Here is a 25,010-nt window from a genome sequence, read left to right on the forward strand (position 1 = left end):
TGATGTTTAAATGAGATACGATTTCTTCTCAATACACAGTCTGTGGAATGTGATGTTTAAATAAACAATTGGCCTTATCTTTTGGTCATAAATTAGCTGACATCCCCGTGAAACCTGCTTGATGTTGTAATTAAGGCATCCAATGACTTTTACTGCAGAACAATGTATCTCATTTTTAATGTCCAGTGTACAGTGCTGCCCATAATTATTCATACCCCTGGCAAATTTTAACTTAAAGTTACTTTTATTCAACCAACAAGTAATTTTTTTTAACAGGAAATGACATAGGTGTCTCCCAAAAGATAATAAGACAATGTACAAGGGGCATTATTATGGGGAAAAACATTTTTTTCAGCTTTTATTTACAATTGAGCAAAAAGTGTCCAGTCCAAAATAATTCCTACCCTTCACAAACTGTCACAGTCTGTGGGAAAATCCAAAGTTCTTTACCATTCCAAATAGTCCAAGCTGTTCTAAAGCATCCTAATTACCCTGGGAACAGCTGCTTTAATCAACTCAACATGTGAAAAACAGCAGCTCTCTGCAGTTGGTTTGTGGACATTAATGGCTAAGACAAAAGAGCTCAGTGAGGCCCTGCGGATCTCATTGTGGCTGCTCACAAGTTAGGAAATGACTACAAGGCCATTTCAAAAATTTTTGTTTTCAAGTTCCAGTGGCTACAGTGCAAAGTATTATTAAAAAAATACAAGAAGTTCCGCATCTCAGAGGATGTGGTTGGAAGCCAAAAGTGACACCTGTGCTGGCCAAGAGTATAGTGAGGGAGATAAAAAAAGAATCCAATGATCACCACTAACACCATCCTGGTGAATCTGGGCTCTGCTGGTGGCAATGTCGCAAGGCAGACAATCCCATGGACACTGCACACTGCCGGGTTCCATGGGTGCAGACCAAGGAGGATGCCACTTCTCCAGATCAGGCACACAAAACCTCGCTTGGCCTTTGCAAATGCTCATCTGGACAAAGAAGAAGACTTCTGGTCTTCTGTGTTATGGTCAAGTGAAACAAAAATGAAATTGTTTGGTCACAATGAGGTTTCCTTCATTTGGCGTAAAAAAGGAGAAGGCTTCAAACCAAAGAACACAATCCCCACTCTCAAACATGGTGGTGGAAACCTAATGCTTTGTGGGTGTTTTTCAGCCAATGGACCAGGGAACCAAATCACAGTAAACTGCACCATGAAAAAAGGGCAATACATGAGTATTCTCAATGACAACATCAGGCAGTCTGCAGAGAAACCTGGCCTTGGGCACTAGTGGACATTTCAGCATGGCAATGACCCAAAACACACAGCAAAAGTGGTCAAGAAATGAGAACAGACAACAACATTAATGTTATGGAGTGGCCTAGCTAGAATCTTGACTTGAATCCAATTGAGAATCTGTGGAGGGAGCTAAAGATCAGGGTGATGGCAAGAAGACCCTCCAACCTGAAACATTTGGAGCTCATTGCTAAAGATAAATAGGCAAAAATACCTGTGGAGACATGCAAAAAGCTGGTCTGCAATTTTAGGAAGCGTTTGATTGCTGTAATAGCCAATAAAAAGGCTTTTTGTATTGATTATTGAGAGGAGTATGAACAATTTTGGACTGGACATTTTTTGCTGAAATGTAAATAAAAGCTGAGAAATGTTTTTTTCCACAATAATGCCTCTTGTACATGGTTTTATTATGTTTTGGGAGACACCTATGTAATTTCCCGTCAAAAAATTACTTGCTGGTTGAATAAAAGTAACTTTAAGTCAACATTTGCCAGGGGTATGAATAATTATGGGCAGCACTGTATATAAGCTGTGTTCTAAATGTTGTCAGTATACAGGATTCAGTCTGACGAAAGCTTTATAGCCGAAATCTTACTATAAATAAATCTTTCCCAAATAAATTACTATTTATTGGAACTATGCCACTTGAAAGAGTCACAAAAAATAAGATAAAGGGGTTTATCAATAACTGAATTTAATTCCCTTAGCAACCAAGGATGTAAGAAATCCAGGCCAGGTGCCTTGTCAGTTTTGATTTTATTTAGTCTTGCCTTCACTCCTCCTTGCGTTAATTATTTAATATTCAAATTGGAAGATTGGGACCCTTCTGCATCTGTAATTTGCAACAACGATGTTTACCTGATAAAGACAGAAGCAAAGCAAGCATTCAATAACTCCGCCCTACTTTGATCATCCCCCATTGAGTTCCCACCCTCGTTCTTTAGGGCCCGTTTCCACTTTTGCAGTGGGAATCACCTCGTAAAAAATTTGCATGAGGATGCGAATTTCGCATGCGGTTGTATGCGAATTTTCATGCGAATTTGCATACGATTTCGCATGGATGACTATGTATGCGAATTTAACCATGGCAGTGCCTGTGTGCTTTTCCATTGTTTCTATGCGAAATCATATGTGAATTTGCATGAAAATTCGCATACCAAAACCGCATGCGAATTTCCTATTAAATACATTGTATGCGAATGGCTCTGCCATGCAGATTTTTTCTGCACAGAAAAATGCTCAGAAATCCTGACAAGTGGAAACAGTCCCATCCACTTGTATTGTCTATGCGAATCTGTATGCAGGAAACGCATGCAGATTCGCTGTAGTGGAAACGGGCCCTTAGGAGTCCAATACAGTCCACTTTCTTTTTTAGAGTTGATATACTTTTAAAACTTCTTTGGATTAGTTTTAATATCCCTAGTGATTTGATTTTCAGCTTCAATCTTTGCCTGCCTCATTTATTAACTATGCCTGCCTTATTTATTAACTTTTATTGCACTCCTTATAATTGCTAAATGCAGCCTCTGTCTTCTTCTGTTTTAAGGCCTTAGGCCCCATTCACACTTAGAAGCGCAATCATTGCCGGCGTTTTGCGGGAGTGATTTTTCCGCGATTTCATATGGAAAAATCACTGGACAGTGCAGCAATTTCTCCGTGATCGCATTTAGCGGGAAATCGCCTGAAAATGGTGCAGGCTACGCATTTGCGTTCTGCGATTTTCGGTGATATGCTGTGATTAGCGCAAATCACCCAAGTAGGAATGGGGCCATAGGGTTTTATTACACTAGCACTTTCAAAAACGCTAGCGTTTGAGTGGTTTGCCGAAATCGCAGGCAAAACGCTCAAGTGTGAATGGGGCCTTATAGGCATTATTTTTCTACTTCATTTTATCTCTAACATACCTTTCAATCAATAGAGACCATTTTTTTTATTTCTAGAAAATTTGTATCCAAAAACAATATAGATATACAGTGCTGTCTCCTAAAAGATAAGACAATGCACAAGAGGCATTATTGTGGGGAAAACAAGCTCTCAGCTTTTATTTACATTTGAGCAAAAAGTGTACAGTCCAAATTTTCTATACCCTTCTCAATAATCAATAGAAAAGCCTTTATTGGCTATTACAGCAAAACGCCTCCTATAATTGCAGATCAGCTTTTTGCATGTCTCCACAGGTATTTTTGCCTATTTATCTTTAGCAACGAGCTCCAAATTTTTCAGGCTGGAGGGCCTTCTTGCCATTACCATGATCTTTAGCTCCCTTAACAGATTCTCAATTGGATTTAAGTCAGGACTCTGGCTGGGCCACGCTAAATGTTAATGTTGTTGTCTGCTAACCATTTCTTCATCACTTTTGCTGTGTGTTGGGTCATTGTCATGCTGAAATGTCCACTGGTGCTCAAGGCCAAGTTTCTCTGCAGACTGTCTGATGTTGTCGTTGATAATCCTCATGTATTGCTCTTTTTTCATTGTGCTGTGTAGTGTGATTAGGTTCCCTGTTCCATTGGCTGAAAAACACCCTCAAAGCATTAAGTTCCCACCACCACGTTTGACAGTGGGGATGGTGTTCTTTGGGTTGAAGGCTTCTCCTTTTTTTACGCCAAATGAAGGAAACATCATTGTGACCAAACAATTAAATTTTTGTTTCATTTGACCAGAACACAGAAGACCAGGGGCCATATGCAATTCACTTTTTCACCTGAGTTTTCTCCTAGAAGATAATTTTTCATCTTTGATTTAAAATAACTTTCCAGGACTGCAACTAAAAAAGTACCAAAAAGTAGATGAAAATGTATTATCAAAATTATTTTGAGTATTTTCTTGCTTTCTGTTGGCTTGAACTTCATTTTATTGACAAGTTTAAAAATATCACCTAAGAGAAAACTCTGGATAAAAAATGAATTGCATATGGGCCCAGAAGTCTTCTTCTTTGTCCAGATGAGCATTCGCAAAGGTCAAGCAAGCTTTTGTGAGCCTTATCTGGAGAAGCAGCATCCTCCTTGGTCTGCATCTGTGGAAACCAGCAGTGTGCAGTGCCCGTTGGATTGTCTGCCTTGCGACACTGCCACCAGCAGAGCCCAGGTTCACCAGGATGGCCTAGGTGATGATCCTTGGATTCTTTTTCACCTCTCTCACTATCCTCCTGGACAGCAGAGGTGTCACTTTTGGCTTCCAACCACGTCCTCTGAGATTTTCCACAGTGCGGAACATCTTGTATTTTCTAATAATACTTTGCACTGTAGCCTCTGGAACTTGAAAACATTTAGAAATGGTCTTGTAGCCCTTTCCTGACTTGTGAGCAGCCACAATGCGCAGCTGCAGGTCCTCACTGATCTCCTTTGTCTTAGCCATGACTGTCCAGAAACCAACTGCAGAGAGCTGCTGTTTTTCACCTGTTGAGTTGATTAAAACAGCTTTTTTAATAAACTCAGGGTAATTAGGATGCTTTAGAACAGCGTGGACTATTTGGAGTGGTATAGAACTTTAGATTTTCCCACAGACTGTGACAGTTTGTGAAGGGTATGAATAATTTTGGACTGGACACTTTTTGCTTAAATGTAAATAAAAGCTGAGAAATGTTTTTTGGGCTTGCTGGGATTGAAAATGTTATCATTTTATCATTTCTGGTGTGAGTCATATCCAATTGTCCACATGTATGCAGACAGAGCTCAGGAATTTTAATTATTTTCAATGCAAACAAAAAAATACCATTATGGACAAGCATGTCAGTTGTATAACAGAGGTCTGCTTTGGGGTTTGGTATGCATTGTGGGGGTTTAGAGCAATGTATAGCCAAAAGGCTCGTAAAATGTGAATCTGGCCCTAGGCATACCTGTCATTCGAAAGCTCTGGAGGCTGCCATCTTGACCATTCTCTACATAAAATTACCAGTTTTCTAGCAGTAACACTATAATGCCTTCAAAGTTACTAACTTGGAAGTGTACAGAGATCAAGAAGGTTGGAGAAAAATCAGAACCTGATCTACATCATACTCATGTTCCAGATGAGTGATTTACAAAGTAGTACAGGCACAGGACCACCACTCTAGCTAGAAAAATAGCATTAATTAGAAGTTTAAGATGGCAGCTTCCCGTAGCTATCTGATGACAAGTGTACTAAAAAAATCAAATTACAATTATTAATTTACAAATAAGAGTAAAAGACCGGATCAGCTTGTTATAACAAGATTATTTTTACTGAATATTATCTATAATATTGCATATAAAATAAAGTGAGTAAATAATCAGGATGATGGAGGTGCCTCCTGGGTCTGGGAACATCGCTCAGTGGAAATCACTAGAAGTCCAGGTGCTTCTTGCCTACGGCGGCAGCACCACATCCTGAGCTCAGCAGTTTGGCCGATCCTGCCAGATCCTGTTTGCTTGAGCGACTCACTGTGTCTGACAAGTCTGGAGGCAAATGCAGTCTCTATGGACAGAATGGAAATGAAAAGAACAGAACACAACCATTATTGAATGTTTATTTCAAGAAGCGCGTGCACACACTGTCCACCTTGTTAGTCATTCATGTAGTCATTTAGTTTTACAAGCTGTATAAGTATCTATCAATCACTTCCAACTCACTTGTTGGAAGCCAAATTTGCACATGCAATGGGGTAGATTGTAATGGTTGTGTGCTAAAGAGTGTGAACTGCAATGGAGACTGAACATAGACTTTAACCACTTAAGGGCCGCAGTGTTAAACCCCCCTAAAGACCAGGCCATTTTTCATTAAATTGGCCACTGCAGCTTTAAGGCCAAGCTGCAGGGCCACACGACACAGCACACAAGTGATTCCCCCCCTCCTTTTCTCCCCACCAACAAAGCTTCCTGTTGGTGGGGGTCTGATCACCCCCAGATGTTTGTTTGTTTATTTGTGTTTTTTTTTATTAAAAAATGTGTTTTTTTAAACTATTGTACACCCCCCCCCCTCCATCCCACGCCAGCCAATCCCCGTGATTAGCTGTCATAGGCTTCATCCTATGACAGCCAATCACCTCTGTGCCTCAGGAGGGGACAGCCGTGTCACACGGCTTTCCCTAGTACAGCACTGCTGTAGATCGCAGCGCTGTACACCATAATTAGACGGCGGTTTCGCTGTCTAACAGTCTCCCGAGCTCCATTCCGCCCACCAAGCAGGAGATGCACGCGCAGCCTGCGCACGATCTCCTGCAAAACAGAGCCCCAGGACTTTACGCTAATCAGCGTTAGGCAGTCCTGGGGCTCCCACCGTGGCCATGCCCATCGCCGTGACACGGTCGGCTAGTAGCTAATACAAAGCCTGCATGCAGCAAGTTAGAAAAATGCGATCAGTTACAAGACAGAAATGTGAACAGGCCCATAGAATTGTATGGGCAGTGAATTAAACACTATGAACTATTCCTTAGAACTATTATTTATTTATTATATTATGAATGTGATAATAGCCTATTGATAAATTATTGATCTTTTTATTGTTGATTAAATTTTTTTTATTATTAACTGCTATTTTATTTATTTTTATATTTTTATTTTGAATTATTACTTTTTTTAAACAAAGGGTTAAACACTATCTATTTATTTTTATACTTGAGAAACACTATTTTTACTCTACAGCCTATTCTCTCCTCCCAGTATAGAAGCATTTGAAGATGTTTGGTCGGGTGGTCGGGTGATAGATATGCAAGTCTCTGATTTGCTAATCATGACCATGTGCTAATGCAAGATGTGATTAGAGCTTTGCAAATCTATCAGCTGATCAAACAAATCACATGCTTCTCCATGAGTTCTTCTAGTCTAGCAGAGAACAGATTTGCAAAACTGAGTGCTCTACTTCAGGACAAATAGGGCTTGATTCACTAAGACAAATAGCATGCCTTATCAGAGTTAACACACCTTATCTGAGTTGACACACCTTATCAGAGTTAACACACCTTAGCGAGTGCTACGAACTTATGCCTGCTAATTGGCAATAACGAGAGCTCCCCTCGTCCTGCCCTGAGCCCCTGCGGACCCAATCACTTTAAAGGACATTATCCCCACACTTTGATTAGCCCAATAGGCTGCCTGTCAAGTTTCCTGTCAAGTGACAAGCAGCTTATTGGGCCAATCAAAGTGTGGGGATAATGTCCTTTAAAGTGATTGGACCTGCAGGGGCTCAGGGCAGGACGAGTGGAGCTCTCGTCATTGCCAATTAGCAGGCATAAGTTTGTAGCGCTCACTATGCTACTCTGATAAGGCATGTTAACTCTGATAAGGCATGTCGATTCTGATAATGCATGTTAACTTTAATAAGGCATGTTAACTCTAATAAGGCGTGTTAACTCTGATAAGGCATGCTATTTGTCTTAGTGAATCAAGCCCATAATGATTGTGAGGGCAGAGATCATATGAGATGGACAGCAGAAATTGGCTGCTGTCCTGACATTCATGGAGCTCACTCAGTGTGTAGGGGCAAGTTCCTGAGTTATAATGCAGAGGGAGTGGCAGCCTACAGGGGAGACCAAGGCTATTTTAATATGACACAGTGCATTAAAGCGGTATGTGGCAAGTTAAAACAACACATGGTAATTAAGTGGGTAACATATTAATGTACTAGTACATAAGTCTGTATAAAATAACTTACATTTGAGGCAATGAGGTTCTGATAAAAATGATTGATTTTAGCTCTGAAATGTTAGCTTTTCAAATACAAACATGTCATTGCCATTATTTACATTAAAACACGACTCATCAGCTGTCTTACTCATGTGCTCAGATCTTGCTTAAAATCAAATTTTGGTCATCACAATAGCTCAAAACAAAAACAAAACAAAACAAAATAAAAGTTCATAAAATATTTTTTTTTTCCATAAGAGAATCAGCACTTCCTGTCCTGATGGTTGGCAGATTTAGCATTTTGAATAATGGGACTTGCATCCTGCTGATCTGCCATGACAGGTATCTTGGTAAGACCTATGGATGGAGAAACATCATCCCTGCACACCTAAATCCCAATCTAAACGATACGATTACTTGTGCGATTCGATTACGATTCTATTTACGATCCAATTAAATCTGACATGTCCGATCAGGATTCGATTCGATTCAATCCAATTTGCCATTGCAAAACAATGGCAAATCGAATTGAATCAAATCGAATCCCAATCGGACATGTCGGATTTAATCGGATCATAAATAGAATCGTAATCGAATCGCACAAAGAATCGCATCCTGTTAATGGGGCTTTAGGCTAAACGCTTTTTGAATAAGAATTAAAAAGCAATAAAAATACGTTATACTGCATATGAACAAAACAAGGCAGCTTGTCTGTATCTGGAAGCTAGGTTTCTGTGTTTTCTGGTAGAGATTTCATTGGCACATAACACGGGAGAGAGCTTACTTTCCTTCTCCTCCTCTGAATTGCTGCTTGGCTTGTTTGAAACTGATCAATTCTGACCAGATAAGTTTGTGATCCATGCAGTGTGAACTGAGCCTAAACATTAACTTAAATTCACTTTCTAACTGTACCACACCAGCTATATTTATCAAGAGGATGACATGTTGTATTTTATGTACAACTGTGTCCAGATGGAAAGCTGCAAAACCCACTGGTGCACATTAATACTCGCTTAAAGGAAAAATTATGTACAGTATATATATACACTGTGTATATAATATATATATATATATATATATATATATATATATATATATATATATATTATTTAGTATTTATATAGCGCCGACATATTACGCAGTGCTGTACAGTGTATATATATATATAGTCTTGTCACTAACTGTCCCTCAAAGGAGCTCACAATCTAATCCCTACCATTGCCATATGTCTATATTATGTAGTGTAAGTACTGTAGTCTAGGGCCAATTTTTAGGGGGAGCCAATTAACTTATCCGTATGTTTTTGGAATGTGGGAGGAAACCGGAGTGCCCGGAGGAAACCCACGCAGACACGGAGAGAACATACAAACTCTTTGCAGATGGTGCCCTGGCTGGGATTCGAACCAGGGACCCAGCGCTGCAAGGCGAGAGCGCTAACCACTACGCCACCGTATATATATATATATATATATATATATATATGCACACACATTGTGTATATGTGTATATAATACATATATATATACATATATACATATATACATACATATGCACATTGTGTATATATATATATATATATATATATATATATATATATATATATATATATATATATATATATATATATATATATTCTTTACTTAAAAACACTACAAAAGCAAGTCTCCCATGTTGGTGGTGGCATAGTTACTGTTGGCTGAATAATTTAGGATAATTTCTATTTCTAATTTATTCCACTGCAGTGCCATACCTGCTACCCCCCCCCCCCCCCCCCATTGAACCGAAACTATTGTGCCCAGCCTTCACTGGGAGGACGTTAAGACAATTGTCAGATCGTGCTTTGTGCACATTTGACAGGTAAAATAACATTAACATCTGGACTTCAGCTTTAGCCTTCAATCAAATGACATCATTTGGATTTCTTATATCCAAACACTTGGAAAGTAAGATAAACATATTGTATATATTATTAGAGAAAAAAAATCATACACACTTTTTACATGTTCATGTAGATAATACAAAGACTCACTTTCCTAGCACGGTTACAAAACATGCCCATGTGCTTGTTTGAATTGTGTAAATCTGAATAAATACCATATACGAAATTATCCATTTCATTTCTGTCTGCTGGGGATGCTGGATAGTGGAGAGATGTGTAACATGCACAGGGGCATAAAGGTGTTACCTCCTATGTACCTTCTGTGCATTATTGAACTTTGATACTCAGCACAGGAATGCTGATGTTTTGGTACTGTAGAGAGATTAAGATTTGGCATACAGAGATTCAGTGACACTAGGCACTCTACAGAAACAAGATTTGGCCAGCCAGCTTACTGTGTTAAGATGGTGGCAGGGGTTGACTCGCATTAACGTACACAAGATTTTTCATGTGCTTCACTGTTCCTCTGGAATCCCCTTCCACAACAGATTCATCATTCTCCAACCTTTAAAATCTTTAAACGCTCCCTCAAAACTCACTTTTTCTGACAAGCATGCACTCTAACTTAGCTCATTCCCTTTTTGACCTCTGGCCAAGTTGTACTCCTTACTAGATGACCTAAAAACACACACTGCCTTCTAGGTATGCATATTGTATACTTCCCTACCTTTTGTTCCCCCCTATTTCTTTAGATTGTAGGCTCGTAAGGGAAGAGCTCTCTAATCATTTTGTGTCTCAGAATTCGTTACTCATTTTGTGTCTTGCAATCTGCTATACATTTGATTCCTTTTGTTACAGTAGTCACTGTAATTACTAATTCTGTATTTTGTACCAGTGTCTATACTTGGTGTAAACTATTGTCTGCATTATTATGTACCCCATGTTTGCTTCTTTCTTTGAGCAGTGTCAAAGAATATGTTGATGTTTAGAAACCAATAATAATACTTTAATTTGAGTGAAGTAATAATGACTGAGTGGCCGGGGCGTAACAATAGACTCTGCAAGGTATGCAGCCGAAGGGGGGGGCCCAGAGACTGCAGGGGGCCCCATGGGGGGAAAAGTTTATTTTCCCCGTCCTGAGAGACTGACAACTAAGGACACGGAGAGAAAAAACGTTTTGCTCTCTGCACAATTGTTCTAATGACTGCATCTGCTCAGCCACTAATAAGTAAGCATGTTTGTAGATAAAGATTTGTAGACAATCCCTATTCAATGTGCAGCAGGCTCTTGTGTACTAAGTGCTCTACCTCCAACCTTTCTACTCCTCCCCAAGTACTCTGGTCTGTAGTGATGATAGGAGTCTGCAGAGCCAGTTCTGCTCCATCAGAGATGGACAGAATAAGTGTAATAAGCTGAGGCTAAGAGCACATTCCTCTGTCGGTTTTCTGTATGCTTTTTCTGCACACCATGTGTGTCTATATATGTAAAAATATGCACATTTTATCACAGAAGCTAATGTAATTGATGGGGTAATTGATGGGGTAAATGCCTGCAGTGCTTCATTGATGTCTGTTTTTATTTATATGGGGAAAACACATTCAAGTGTGCACTAGCTCACTGAATAACATTGGTTCTCAGTTTACCTGTTTTGCAGGGGGGCCCAGTGATTTCTAGTTATGCCCCTGTTGAGTGGTCAGCAACACGACTAATAGCTCCTTATGGTTCCCCAATCTTGGGAACTTGGGGGATGGGAGATCAGTGACCTCTTCCCTGATTAGTCCTTGATTGATCCAAGGGGATAAAACAAAGGCTCAAAGGACATAGAGATACTGTCCACCAAAAATGAAGCGAATAAAGGAAATCTCCAGAATGCGATAAAACAAGAGTAAGAGCCTAGTTATATCAGTTCTTGAGATTATCATTAAATACGGTTTCTCTTTGCTCATAATATGATGTGACTGCTAAAAAGCATAATTTCTGCTATTGACAACACTGTGCATCATAAAGCGAACGTCAACCAACTTCCTATGTGATTTATTAATGCCTTCTGAAGTGTTAACAATAACAAGTTGCCAAGCCCCTCCATTGTATTCACTTTATACGTGCCAACATTGCCCTTGAAGTTCTAAAGCAAACAATCCGTTCCTCTAGTTACTAGCTAGCTAGGTACTGAGTCATTACTCATTCATATAGGTGCATTGGCCCAAAAAAAGAGTGTTTAAAGCCTGAAGCTTATTTACTTATGACAAAAAAAATGTAAAGATATAAATTACAATTGTTATTTATACTGAATATCTAGTCCAATGGAACTTCATGGAATACTCATTTAAAAGAGAGGATTCCGACAATAACAAAAAGCCCTTCTGTGACAGGTTCTCTTTAAGTGTTAAAGTGTGAATGAGCACATGAAGGTAAATTATACAATTTGTGTTGTGGCACATTCTCAAGTTCAAACCCCATAACATGTTTGAAAGTACATTTGTTCATTAATTACTAGTGCATATGTGCACGTCAAGAGATGCGTTGTTGGTGGGACTGGAAGTCAAGCTTAGGAAACAATGATATGAGTTAACTCGCAGATTAGAGATACGTAATGAAAAAGCCATCGTCACAACAGCTGTTTCAATCCCAGATCATTAGCTGAGTACAGATGATAGGAGATATGACATAATTAGTGACATATGTAACAACTGTCAAACTGAAGGAACGTTAATTGCGTAAAATGTGCATCAAACAAATCACTTCACTATTTCTATAATGTAGATATTGAAGTTGTTATTTGCTGCTGTCATTTTACCTCCCCCAAAAATAAAAATAAACTCCATGTGCTCATTTCAGCCTTCAGTAGATCTCAGCGGGCTGAATTGCCTCCTGGAATTGTTCATCTCTAAAGGACTCCAGAAGAAAAATCTCTGCACCTGAGTCCCAAGACCTACTGACCTGCTGTGGCCATTCTGATGGACTCTCCCTTTTAGGTTTTATTATTATTTTTTATTTATTTCACAGCAGAGAGAACAAGGCAAGACGATAAGAGGCCATTGGAAGGAGAGGTGGGAGATCTCTGACTTGTACAAGCTGATAAGAGGATAACTGACTAGTGGTGGTGCAGTGAACATTTTAAATTGGGATTATCATTTCGGGCTTGTCCCCCCTATATGAGTTGGTTTTACGGGATATCTACATTTGGTGATCTCTTGCAAATACCTACACTTTCTCACAGAAGGCTCTGCTGTCTGTGATTCTTACTTATGCACTGCCTTGTGGTGTAGTCGTGTATTTACTGTATGTACAAACAGGGGGCCATATGCAATTCTCCTTTTCACATCAGTTTTCTCCTAGGTGATATTTTCACAACTTGTCATAAAATTCCCTTTAAGCCACCAACAAGCAAGTAAATACTCAAAATAAATTTGATAGTACATTTTCACCAACTATAATGGGTACTTATTCAATTGTAAAATGCTGAAAAGTTGGTTTAAAGAGAAGATGAAAATTATCTCCTAAGACATAACTTAAGCTGGCCACTAACGGTCCAATTTCTAGCGAAAAATCGTTTGAGCGATCAGAAATTCTGATCGGATTGGTTGTAAATAATCTCCACTGGTGTACACAATCGATTATGAACGAGTGAAAAAAATGTCGCCCGAGTTAATTTTCGTCGAACGAAAATTTGCATTTTCTTGGTGGTCGTGATATAGGAAGCAATGATTGGTTAGTTGATGGTGTAGTGAACGATTTTTCATCCGATCAGAATTTCTGATCGCTTGAACGATTTTTCGCTAGAAATTGGACCGTTAGTGGCCACCTTTAGGTGATCAAGTTAATTGCATATGGGCCAGGGTCTGCAAACACACTAAAAAATGTGAGTGAAACGAATTGCAATTTTTCTGTGTATTATGTTTTTTTTTGTGTAGTGGGGATAAGCTAGCCTTAAAGTGTACCTGAGGCACTGCAGCAGGGGGTTGTGTCAGATGAGACACAGAGGCATGTTCCGCGCTATCACCCCCCAATACTGGTGACAATGATTGTCAATAATCTTGAGGGGGAAGGAGGAGAGGGATTCCCTTCTCAAAACGCCCCCCTGGGGCGTTCTTGCAGGCTTTCCCCATCTGCTATTGGGCAGCTGTCTCTCCCTGGCCACTCCCCCTGCTTCTCCCTGCCTTCCTGCATGCAGACAGAGCAGCTCGCTCTCCTTCCAGCGTCGTGTCCCCAGAGGTCACGAAAGTGAAACTAAAGAGATGTGGGCCAACGGAGTGGCGGAGATGGCGGCAACGTGATCTGCCCAGCCCCCTGGGGAGTTCTTGCAGGCGTTCCCCATCTGCTATTGGGCAGCTGTCTCTCCCTGACCACTTCCCCTGCTTCTCCCCGCCTCCCTGCATGCAGACAGAGCAGCTCGCTCTCCTTCCAGCGCCGTGTCCCCAGAGGTCACAAAAGTGAAACTAAAGAGATGTGGGCCAACGGAGTGGCGGAGATGGCGGCAACGTGATCTGCCCAGACCCCTGGATCAGGTATCAGTTTTTTTTTTAACTTAATGTCCCCACCTCGGGTTCTCTCTAAACCTCATACACACTCAAGATGAAACATGGCTGAGGCAGCCGATAATCATCGCCATTGCTGAGAGTCTAGCAATTGTACAGTGGCCCCTGATGCTCCCCGACACCTTGGTCAGCGATCAGCCTGGTGGATCCATTCGACTGATTGCTGGGCCCGAGCATTTTACTCCCTTCTCACTCTGCCCACCACATGACGTTATTCCAGCACCACTCCGCCAACCCTCTGCCTCCCCGCATAGCAACAGAACATGTTGCTAGCCTGCAGGCTAGTGATGCATCTGTACAGCCAGGTGGAGGTTTAACCTTTCCTCATGCTATCCAAGGCTATCATCACAAAGCAGAGAGCAGAACCTGCATGTATGACAAGCAGATATGGCTGCCACTGTTTAACTTATTAGTAGAATTATTATAGCACATCTAGTCTATGGAGTTGAATTTGGGGCTCACATACAACCTGTAGGGAGTAATAATTGCCACTACAGGGTGGCGGGGTGGATTTGATAGGTTGCTACCCACTTACCATCCCCATAGATTCAATTATTGGTTCCAGCAGTCTGGAGATTCTGAAGGCACTTACAAAATGCAACAAGGGGTACTTACCTTGTTAGGGGAACCTCTGGATCCTAAAGCTTTCCCCGTCCTTGTATGTCAGCCCGTTCCAGCACTGGGACTTCCGAAGAGTGGCCTACCTACACATGCGCGCTAGCACTGCCCCGCTCAGGCTTTGGTGAAAATAGCGGAGCCCGATCGGGTCCATGTAGTAAAGAGTAATCGATTCAACCCAGATTTTCCTGAAGATAGCTGAACGGGTCCGTGGTACTGCGCCTGCACAAGCTGTCAACAGGCATCAACAAGCTGTTTTTCCAGAGGTCCCTTGGTGGAAGGGTGGAAATTCTCATATTTCTTCCTACCTACAGAGAGCAACTTCTTAATCCTGAGTGGGGAAAGGCTTGTTCTTCCCACCTGCGTCCACAGTGGTTGCTTAAGGTGTAACCCTGGTTTGTGAGTATTACTCTACTTACCCTACATTTTCCCTTATCACCAATACATACTACACAGAGCCGGATTAAGGCTAAATGGGGCCCTAAGCAAAGTAACTGATTCGGGCCCCCCATCATGTCGTAATAGAATCAGAAGAGGCAGCTGCACAGCAACATGCCGCACACCCCGGGGCAGCCGAGCTACTGGTTGCTATGGGTAACAGCCCGCTTTCCTCTGTGGGTGCAGGAAATAGCAGCGGCAAAATGCAGAGTGAGAGATGAATGGCTGGGACATTTGCACTTAGGGGCTGGGGCACCCCTGTGAAGAGGGCGCCAGATATCACCGCAGCAGCACTTTCCCCCTGCATCTCCAGCCTGGCAATAGCAGAAAGCTCTGGATACCGCCAAACCGGAAGCCGTTCCCCAGACAGAATTACATAACCACCCCCATCACTGAACAACCGATTTCCTCCCAAACTAGACAGCCACCATGCAGCCTCCATCCCAGTGAATACAATAGTCCAGCAGAGAAGGCAGCCGCAGCGGGGGAGAATGACAGCACCAGATGACTCACATTCACCTATTGCGATCCAAGCAATAGAGGTCCCGTCATCCGGAGCCCATCTGTCTCCTCTAAAGTGCTGCCGCTCTGTTACTACTATTACTACTTCCTACTTCCTGTCTGATCTGAGAATCAGGAAGTTCAGAGCGAGCGGCTGCACTGTAGAAGAGACAGATGGGTTTCAGATGACGGGATCTCTATCGCTTGGATCATGGATAGGTGAGTGAGCGTTTGCCATCTGCTACTATCATTCTTGCTGCAGCTGTGGTTCTCTGTGGGAAGGGAGGGAGGAGTGGGCAGCGGCGGAGTGGGCAGCGGCAGAGCGCACAGTAGCAGGAGGGGGACCTAGGAGGAGAGCCTGGCTCTGAAGACAATCAGCATTGCACGGCTTCATTTGACAAGACAAATAACATTTATATCGCGCTTTTCTCCTAGCGGACACAAAGCGCCAGAGCTGTAGCCACTAGGACGTGCCCTTTAGGCAGTAGCAGTGTTAGAAAGACTTGCCTAAGGTCTCCTACTGAATAGGTGCTGGCTTACTGAACAGGCAGAGCCGAGATTCGAACCCTGGTCTCCTGTGTCAGAGGCAGAGCCCTTAAAGGGACTCCGAGCAGTGCCTGTGGGTATGCCTTTAAGCATACCCACAACAAATTAATTACATCCTCACACCTACCAGCATGATGTTTGTAATTATATCCCTCTGGGTTCCTTATATTTCATTGCATTGTGCTGAATCGAGCTGCCGAATTTGGAGAAAAGTCGTCCTGTGTAATACAATGTAACTATGGGAACATGCATATCATTTTGAAGCTCTCTTTCTCCTCTTTCCAATGATAGATACACTGTCACCCTATGCCTTTTAGTTTTTGCTATCGAAATTGCTGTGGCCGCAATTTTGATCACGAAAATAGCGAAAACTAAAAGGCATAGGACAGCCGTTTATATATCATTGGAAAGAGGAGAAAGAGCGCTTTAAAATGATATGCATCTTTCCATAGTTACTGCACTGCTCAGAGTACCTTTAACCATTATACCTTCCAGCCACCGCTGACAGGATGGCGAGGGCTGGTTTATGTGCTGATGGGGCCCCTTTGACTCTGAATGGGGGCCCCAAGCGACTGCTTTTGTTGCCTGGTCGGTAATCCGGCCCAGATACTACACCATATTGGGCTCTTGATGTCCCTGCTTTTGTCATCTGTCTTATAGCTCTCAATGATCCCCTCTTCCTCCCTGTCCAAAATGACTGTATGCCAGATTACAAAGCCCTATCCAAATATACTTACTTAACCACTTGAGGACCGCGGTGTTAAACCGCCCTAGTGACCAGGCCATTTTTTACTAATTAAGCCACTGCAGCTTTAAGGCCTCGCTGCAGGGCCGCACAACTCAGCACACAAGTGATTCCCCCCCCCCCCTTCTTTTCTCCCCACCTACAGAGCTCTCTGTTGGTGGGGTCTGATCGCTCCCCATTTGTTGTTGTTTTTTTTATATTTTATTAATTTTTGAATAAGTGTCACCTTTTTAAAATTTATTTTATATCCCTCCCTTCCCCCGCCAGCCAATCAGTGTGATCGGCTGTCATAGGCTTCAGCCTATGACAGCCAATCACTTTTGTGCTTAAGGCCGCTGTCGAAGCATCCTGGGCCTCCATAACACCTGAGCAGTGCCACAGGCTGATTGCCTCCATGCCACGCCGCATTGAAGCAGTCATTTCTGCAAAAGGATTCCCAACCAAGCATTGAGTGCATAACTGAACATAATTATTTGAAGGTTGACTTTTTTTGTTTTAAAAACATTTTTCTTTTATTGGTCGGATGAAGTATGCTAATTTTTTGAGATAGGAATTTGGGGTTTTCATGAGCTGTATGCCAAAATCATCAATATTAAAACAATAAAAGGCTTGAACTACTTCAGTTGTAGTGTAATGAATCTAAAATATATGAAAGTCTAATGTTTATCAGTACATTACAGAAAATAATGAACTTGATCACAATATGCTAATTTTTTGAAAAGATCCTGTATATATATATATATATATATATATATATATATATATATATATATATACATATATATATATATATACACACACTACACTCTGTAAAGTGCTGCAGAAGATGTTAGTGCTATATAAATACTAGGTAATAATCATTTTTTATAATTTTAGAGACACTGAAACACCTAATATGAACACACACACACACACACACATATATATATTCTATAGGACTACTCAATTAAGCTGACATCCATCCATGAGGTGACATAAACAAGTCAGCCCAGTCATCCCATAAATTATGACAGTGATTGGGGCTGATAGACAATCAGAAATCTGTACAACATAGAACTGTTGTTGTTTTTTAAACAAGCCGGTGGTCTCCGGTGGCCGACCCGACCTGGCCAGAACTACTGAGCCTGCGCAGTACAGCCCGGAGGACGTCCGATGACGTCAGCGCGCCGGCGTGAAACGCACAATGGATCGCAGAAGAAGCCCGGCCTGGCCGCCGACCTGGCACGGTCGGGTGCGCCACCGGAGACCACCGGGAGCCTGCAGAGCGGCGCCGAGGGCACCTCTTGCCTGCCACGGGCTGGAGGAAGCCCCAGGTAAGTGGATATGGATTTTTTTTTTTATCCCCTGAACCTACCCTTTAAACACCATAATGAAGCAGTCAACAAAAGTGATTTTTTCACGCCAGTGAAAATAATGTGATAAAACAAAGTGCTTCATTTTAACAATAATGATGTATAAATGATTTAGTCAGTGTTTTCCTATTGTAAAAGTTTTCCTCTCCCTGATTTACATTCTAACATTTACCACATGGTGACGTTTTTACTGCTAGCAGGTGATGTAGCTGCTGCATGTTTTTTTGGCAGTTGGATACAGCTGTAAACAGCTATTTCCCACAATGCAACAAGGTTCACAGACAGGAAACTGCCAGGACCATGGTCCTCAGAGTTTCCTGTGGGAGGGGTTTCACCACAATATCAGCCATACAGAGCCCCCTAATTATCCGTTTGTGAAAAGGAATAGATTTCACATGTAAAAGGGGGTATCAGCTACTGATTGGGATGAAGTTCAATTCTTGGTCATGGTTTCTCTTTAACAGCTTTTACTGTACAGACTGACAGGCGAGCATCCTAAATAACTAATCCTGGCCACATTTTATCCTTGCTTGATTATAAGTATAGCACTCTCGCCTTGCAGCACTGGTCCAAATCCCAGGTACTATCTGCATAGAGTTTATACAGTAGGTGCGAAAGTTTGGGCAACCTTGTTAATCGTCATGATTTTCCTGCATAAATCGTTGGTTGTTACGATAAAAAATGTCAACTAAAAATATCATAAGGGGGTAGCGGGCAGGAAGGGGGTATTGGGCACAGCAGCAGGGAGGGGGGTCAGACCGCCCCTCCCTCACCTGGGTCCCCCATGTGCAGTCCCCCTCCAGCTTAAGTTTGCGGCGGGGAGGGGGGTCAGACCCCCACTCCCTCACCTGTGTCCCCCATGTGCGCTCCCCCTGTAGCTTAAGTTTGCGGCGAGGAGGGGCGTCGGACCCACCCTCTCTCACCTGGTTCCCCCATTTGCGCTCCCCCTGTAGCTTAGGTTTGCGGAGGGGAGGGGGGTGGGACCCCCCTTCACTCACCTGGGTCCCCCATGTGCGCTCCCCCTAGAGTTTAAGTGGCGGGGAGGGGGATCGGGCCCCCCCCTCCCTCACCTGGGTCCCCCATCTGCGCACCCCTCAAGCTTAACTTTAGCAGCAGCCACCGCTATTACTAACAGGGAGTGGGCGGGGATGACTCACCTCTTCCTCGTTCCAGCGTGCGTTCCACTATCATCACTTTCTGCAATGCCGCCCACTCTATTGTAAGTGGACGGCATTGCAGGAAGTGACGATAGTGGAACGCACGCTGGAACGCGGAAGAGGTGAGTCATCCCCGCCCACTGTCCCTTAGTTTAGCTGCTGCTAAAGTTAAGCTTGAGGGGGAGCGCAGATGGGGCCTCAGGTGAGGAAGGGGGGGTCCGACCCCCCTCCCCGCCGCTGTGCACAATACCCCCTTCCTGCCCGCTACCCCCTCAAGCTCGGCGCCCCCCCCCACCCACGGCTGGGGCGGGGGGGCGCCGAAAAGTCTAGGACCAGCCCAGGGGGCGGTGAGCTACTTCTTCTTCTTGCTCCGAGGTTGAGGCACTTAGCCTATTATATATATAGATAGGAGACACACATAGTGATATTTGAGAATTGAAATGAAGTTTATTGGATTTACAGAAAGTGTGCAATAATTGTTTCAACAAAATTGGGCAGGTGCATAAATTTGGGCACCACAAAAAAGAAATGAAATCAATATTTAGTAGATCCTCCTTTTGCAGAAATTACAGCCTCTAAACGCTTCCTGTAGGTTCCAATTAGAGTCTGGATACTGATTGAAGGTATTTTGGACCATTCCTCTTTATAAAACATCTCTAGTTCATTCAGGTTTGATGGCTTCCGAGCATGGACAGCTCTCTTTAACTCACAACACAGATTTTCAATTATATTCAGGTCTGGGGACTGAGATGGCCATCCCAGAACGTTGTACTTGTTCCTCTGCATGAATGCCTTAGTGGATTTTGAGCAGTGTTTAGGGTCGTTGTCTTGTTGAAAGATCCAGCCCCGGTGCAGCTTCAGCTTTGTCACTGATGCCTGGACATTGGTCTCCAGAATCTGCTGATACTGAGTGAAATCCATGCGTCCCTCAACTTTGACCAGATTCCCAGTCCCTGCACTGGCCACACAGCCCCACAGCATGATGGAACCACCACCATATTTTACTGTAGGTAGCAGGTGTTTTTCTTGGAATGCTGTGTTGTTTTTCCTTCATGCATAAAGCCCCTTGTTATGCCCAAATAACTCAATTTTAGTTTCATCAGTCCACAGCATCTTATTACAAAATGAAGCAGGCTTGTCCATATGTGCTTTAGCATACTTCAAGCAGCTCTGTTTGTGTTGTGAGCTGAGAAAAGGCTTCCTCTGTATCACTCTCGCATACAGCATCTCCTTGTAGATGGATGATGTAGGTCTTTGGTGCTGGTCTGTGGGTTGACTGACTGTTCTCACCATTCGTCGCTTTTGTTTATCTGAGATTTTTATTGGTCTGCCACTTCGAGCCTTAACTTCAACGGAGCCTGTGGTCTTCCATTTCCTCAATATGTTCCTAACTGTGGAAACAGACAGCTGAAATCTCTGAGGCAGCTTTCTGTGTCCTTCCCCTAATCCATGATGGTAAACAATCTTTGTCTTCAGTTCATTTGAGAGTAGTTTTGAGACCCCCATGTTGCTACTCTTTAGAGGAAATTAAAAGATGAGGGAAACTTACAAGTGACCCCCTTAAATACTCTTTTTCATAATTGGATTCACCTGTGTATGTGCTGTAGGTCAGGGGTCATTGAGCTTACCAAGCCTATTTGAGTTCCAATAATTAGTTCTAAAGGTTTTGGAATCAACAAAATGACAACAGTGCCCACATTTATACACCTGCTTAATTTAACAATTATTGTGCACTTTCTTTAAATCCAATAAACTTCATTTCACTTCTCAAATATCACTGTGTGTGTCTCCTATATGATATATTTAACTGACATTTTTTATTGGAACAACCAACGATTTATACAGGAAAATCATGATGATTAAGAAGGTTGCCCAAACTTTTGCATCCCACTGTATATTCTCTACATGGGTTTCCTCCCACATCCCAAAAACATACAGATAAGTTAATTGACGATGGTAGGGATTAGATTGTGAGCCCCTCTGAGGGACAGTTAAGTGACAAGACTATATACTTTGTACATTCGCTGCAGAAGATGTTGGCGCTACATAAAAATACTAAATAATAATAAAAATAGAAAAGTATGCTGAGTATGTTAAGGGCCTGTTTCCACTACGTGCGAAAATGTAACCAATGAATGTCAATAGAGTAATTTCCATTGAGTGCAAATTTTCGCATGGAGTAAGATCAGGGCCAGATTTATCATAAGGCACTGTAGACGCGTGCCTACAGGCTCCTGAGGTGGCTCATTCCCCTCCACAAGTGCCTTCCTCCTTCCTTCCCTTGCAGAGTCCCAAGTAGAGTGTAAATGAGAGGATACTCACCAGAGTCTCTGCATTCCACTGACCAAATTTCCCTTCAGCCAGGGGCACCTCTAGCTACCTAAAACTTGGGGGCACCTCTAGCTACTTAGTATTAGGTAGCCAGAGCTATCCTCAGTATTAAGGGGCACCTGTAGCTACCTATGCGGGGCATGAGAACTAAGGGAGAGGTGACAGCTGGGACAGCCAGCATGCTTGCGGTGCAGGTCAGTGGAGGTTTGTAGGTTCATGAAGGGTGAAGTCTAAGATGCCAGGACATCTGTGCCTATAAGCTCCTGTGAGGTAAATCCGGGACTGGGTACAATGCAGAAAAAAAAAGGATGGCATGTGGCAGATTTCTGCACCACGTTTCTGTTTCCCTTGTAATGATGGTTAGACAAATACGACAAAAAAAACAAAAACAGATTACAAGATAAAATGTGCATTTAAACACAAAAATCTGCATAAGGGAAAAAACGTATGTGAAATGTAATACCCTAGAGGAAATAGGCCCTAACACTTTAATTACAATAAAACATATACTAGAAATAGGTCATAACTCTGTGTTTCTGTATATTCTGTAGCCATCCAGTTATTTGGGATATTTGATAATCTGGGACCCCTCCAGCCCCCGCCGCTGCTAGATGATGAGAATTTCACTGTAATTGTAAGATTAATACAGTCTTTTTTTTTTTTTTTTTGGATTCCCTTCTGCTAGAAAAAGAAATAATTGGGGCAGCGGAAGGTTTACTGTACTTTTACCTCTCATATTTCTCACTCAGTTTGTGTGCAGTGCAGCGGAAAATGTGTTTTGTGCAGGAAAGAAAAAAAATGGAGCAAATGTGTGGCTTGCCCCGGGCTTAAAAATGCCTTGTTCGGATATGACAGCTGAGACCGCAGCAGGAGAATAACAGGGAGAGAGAGAGTGCGGAGGGGTTAGAGATGGAGGGTGAATTCCTCCCTGCAAAGGTGACACACAATTCATTCCACCATAACCCTACTGCGGCGTCTGATAGGACTTCACGCACTGCACATGACAATTCACTACAGAGAGAGCTAGCGTTGGGTGAGGTTTACGTTACTCTCAGTGTTTCACCCTAATGGCATACATTTCATTTTGCAACACATTTTTCATTTCTAAAACTCATAACTTTTAGCAAAAAATATTCTGCAAAATGGGTCATTTTATAGACCAATTTCATGGGCTTTTTTAATGCATTTTAAGAATACTAAAGGACCACTATTGTGAAAAAATTGTACTACAGGTAGTCCCGGTTAACGAACGAGATAGGGACTGTAGGTTCGTTCTTAACCTGAATCTGTTCTTAAGTCGGAACACTGTGCTATCTCTATCTCCTGTACCTCCTCTGTGCCCCCCTGTGCCTCCAGTTGTCACCTCTGTACCTGCTTATACAAGTTTAGAACTAAAAAAAAAATTCTCAAAAACTACAAGTTCAATTTAAAATGTTTGTTTTTAACTTGTTCCTATGGAAACACAGAATCCATGTTCGTATCAGCGGGTCGTTCGTAAGTCAGGCGTTCGTAAGTCGGGGGACTACCTGTATTTAAAAAACATAATTACATTATGTGCATTTCTCACAGTGTAGAATGTACCATACATTACTTTTCTCCTATGTTGCTGTTGCTTACAGTAGGCAGTAAAAATCTGACAGGTTTTGGACTAGTCCATTTCCTCATGGGGAATTCGTAGTATTTCCTTTATTCTTTGAAAATTACTCTATGGAAAGGATCTATATAAGGATGCCGACCGTCCTCCCTACTCACTTGCACACTATTTCGGCAGATGGAATGCAGAACTGCCAATAGGTAGGGGCTTTTGAAAATAAAGCACACACTGAGAATTCCCCATGAGGAGATGGACTAGTCTAAAACTAGTCAGATGTCAGAATTTTACTGCTTACTTGTAATTTGTAGTGCATTTCATTCTGAAACAAAAGTAAGTTTTATAGGCACAAATGCATTTTAAATGTAATTTTTTTAAGTGGTCATTTAATTTAGATTATCCATATATGGGATAATCTAAAGGGAACTTGAGGTGAAAATAAAATGATGAAATAAACAATTGCATTTTTTTTATTTTCCTATTCCTAAAAATGACTTTTTTAGATATCCCATGGTTTTATTTTATGTTTAAACATTTACAAAGTAGAGTTAATGTTTTATTGTATCGGCTCAATGGAAGTCTATTAAGTGTCCCAGAGCTAAAATACATTGACCTTTTATCTATCCCCTGCTCTCATAATTTGTTCCCTGCAGGAAAAAGTTTTATGGCTGTAATTACTTATCAGTGCAGGTTACACCGCAAGGGTCCAACAAGACAGAAACTGCCACTTGCATGGCAGAAGTTTAAGGCCCGGTTCACATTAGCGGTTGTTTGCCAAACGGACCGGATGACCTGACCGGATCCGGACCGGATCGGAACCGTACGGTTCTGATCCGGATCCGATCCGGATCCGGTCAGGTTGCATCAGGTGTCCATCAGGATGCGATCCGGATCCGTTTGGCAAAAGTAACGTTAAAAACAAAAAAAATGTTGGGGTCTGGGAGGTCAGCAGAAGGGGGACCTGTGGAATCAGGCCCTCTGCTGTTTAGCACTCACCTCCACCTGCGACATGCTGCCAACATCTCCGGATCCGGATCCAGCTGTGCTGCTCCACTCCAAAATGCTTGCCCATGTGTCCCCATCCAATATCGCCGCAACAATCCCCATAGGAAGTGGGGTAGAACATCCGGATTTCTCAGCCAGTGTGTTGTGCGCTCTCCGGTTCCCATTGGTTTGTATTGGCCGGATGGTGCAGTCCGGCTCCGCCCCGGATACGGCTGCCGGAGGAGCCGGATGAAAAAATAGCGCATGTTGGAACGGAGGCCGGAGTCCGGATCCGGCCCGGATCCGGTCCGGCAGAACGGACGCATGTGAACGGACGCATAGGCTTTCATTGCTATGCCATGCGTCCGTTCCGTCCGTTCTGCAAGCGGTGCGGCTCCGGCACGGCGATTCCGGAGGGCCACCGCAAGTGTGAACCGGGCCTAACTCTTTCAGTTACTAAAAAAAATAAATTA

At 42.5% G+C, this 25,010-nt stretch overlaps 1 protein-coding gene across 1 annotated transcript in view; it reads right to left on the reverse strand.

The window, feature by feature from the left end:
• Positions 1–5,450: 5,450 nt before the first annotated feature.
• ELP4 (elongator acetyltransferase complex subunit 4) overlaps positions 5,451–25,010 on the reverse strand; it is a 477,499-nt gene continuing 457,939 nt past the window's right edge. The window contains exon 10 of the mRNA XM_068261125.1: positions 5,451–5,710. Coding sequence (XP_068117226.1) covers positions 5,579–5,710 — 132 coding nt within the window. The 3' untranslated portion in view covers positions 5,451–5,578. The remainder of the gene's footprint in view (positions 5,711–25,010) is intronic.

This window comes from Hyperolius riggenbachi, chromosome 11 (genome assembly GCF_040937935.1).
Source record: "Hyperolius riggenbachi isolate aHypRig1 chromosome 11, aHypRig1.pri, whole genome shotgun sequence".
In the NCBI taxonomy this organism is placed as follows: domain Eukaryota; kingdom Metazoa; phylum Chordata; class Amphibia; order Anura; family Hyperoliidae; genus Hyperolius; species Hyperolius riggenbachi.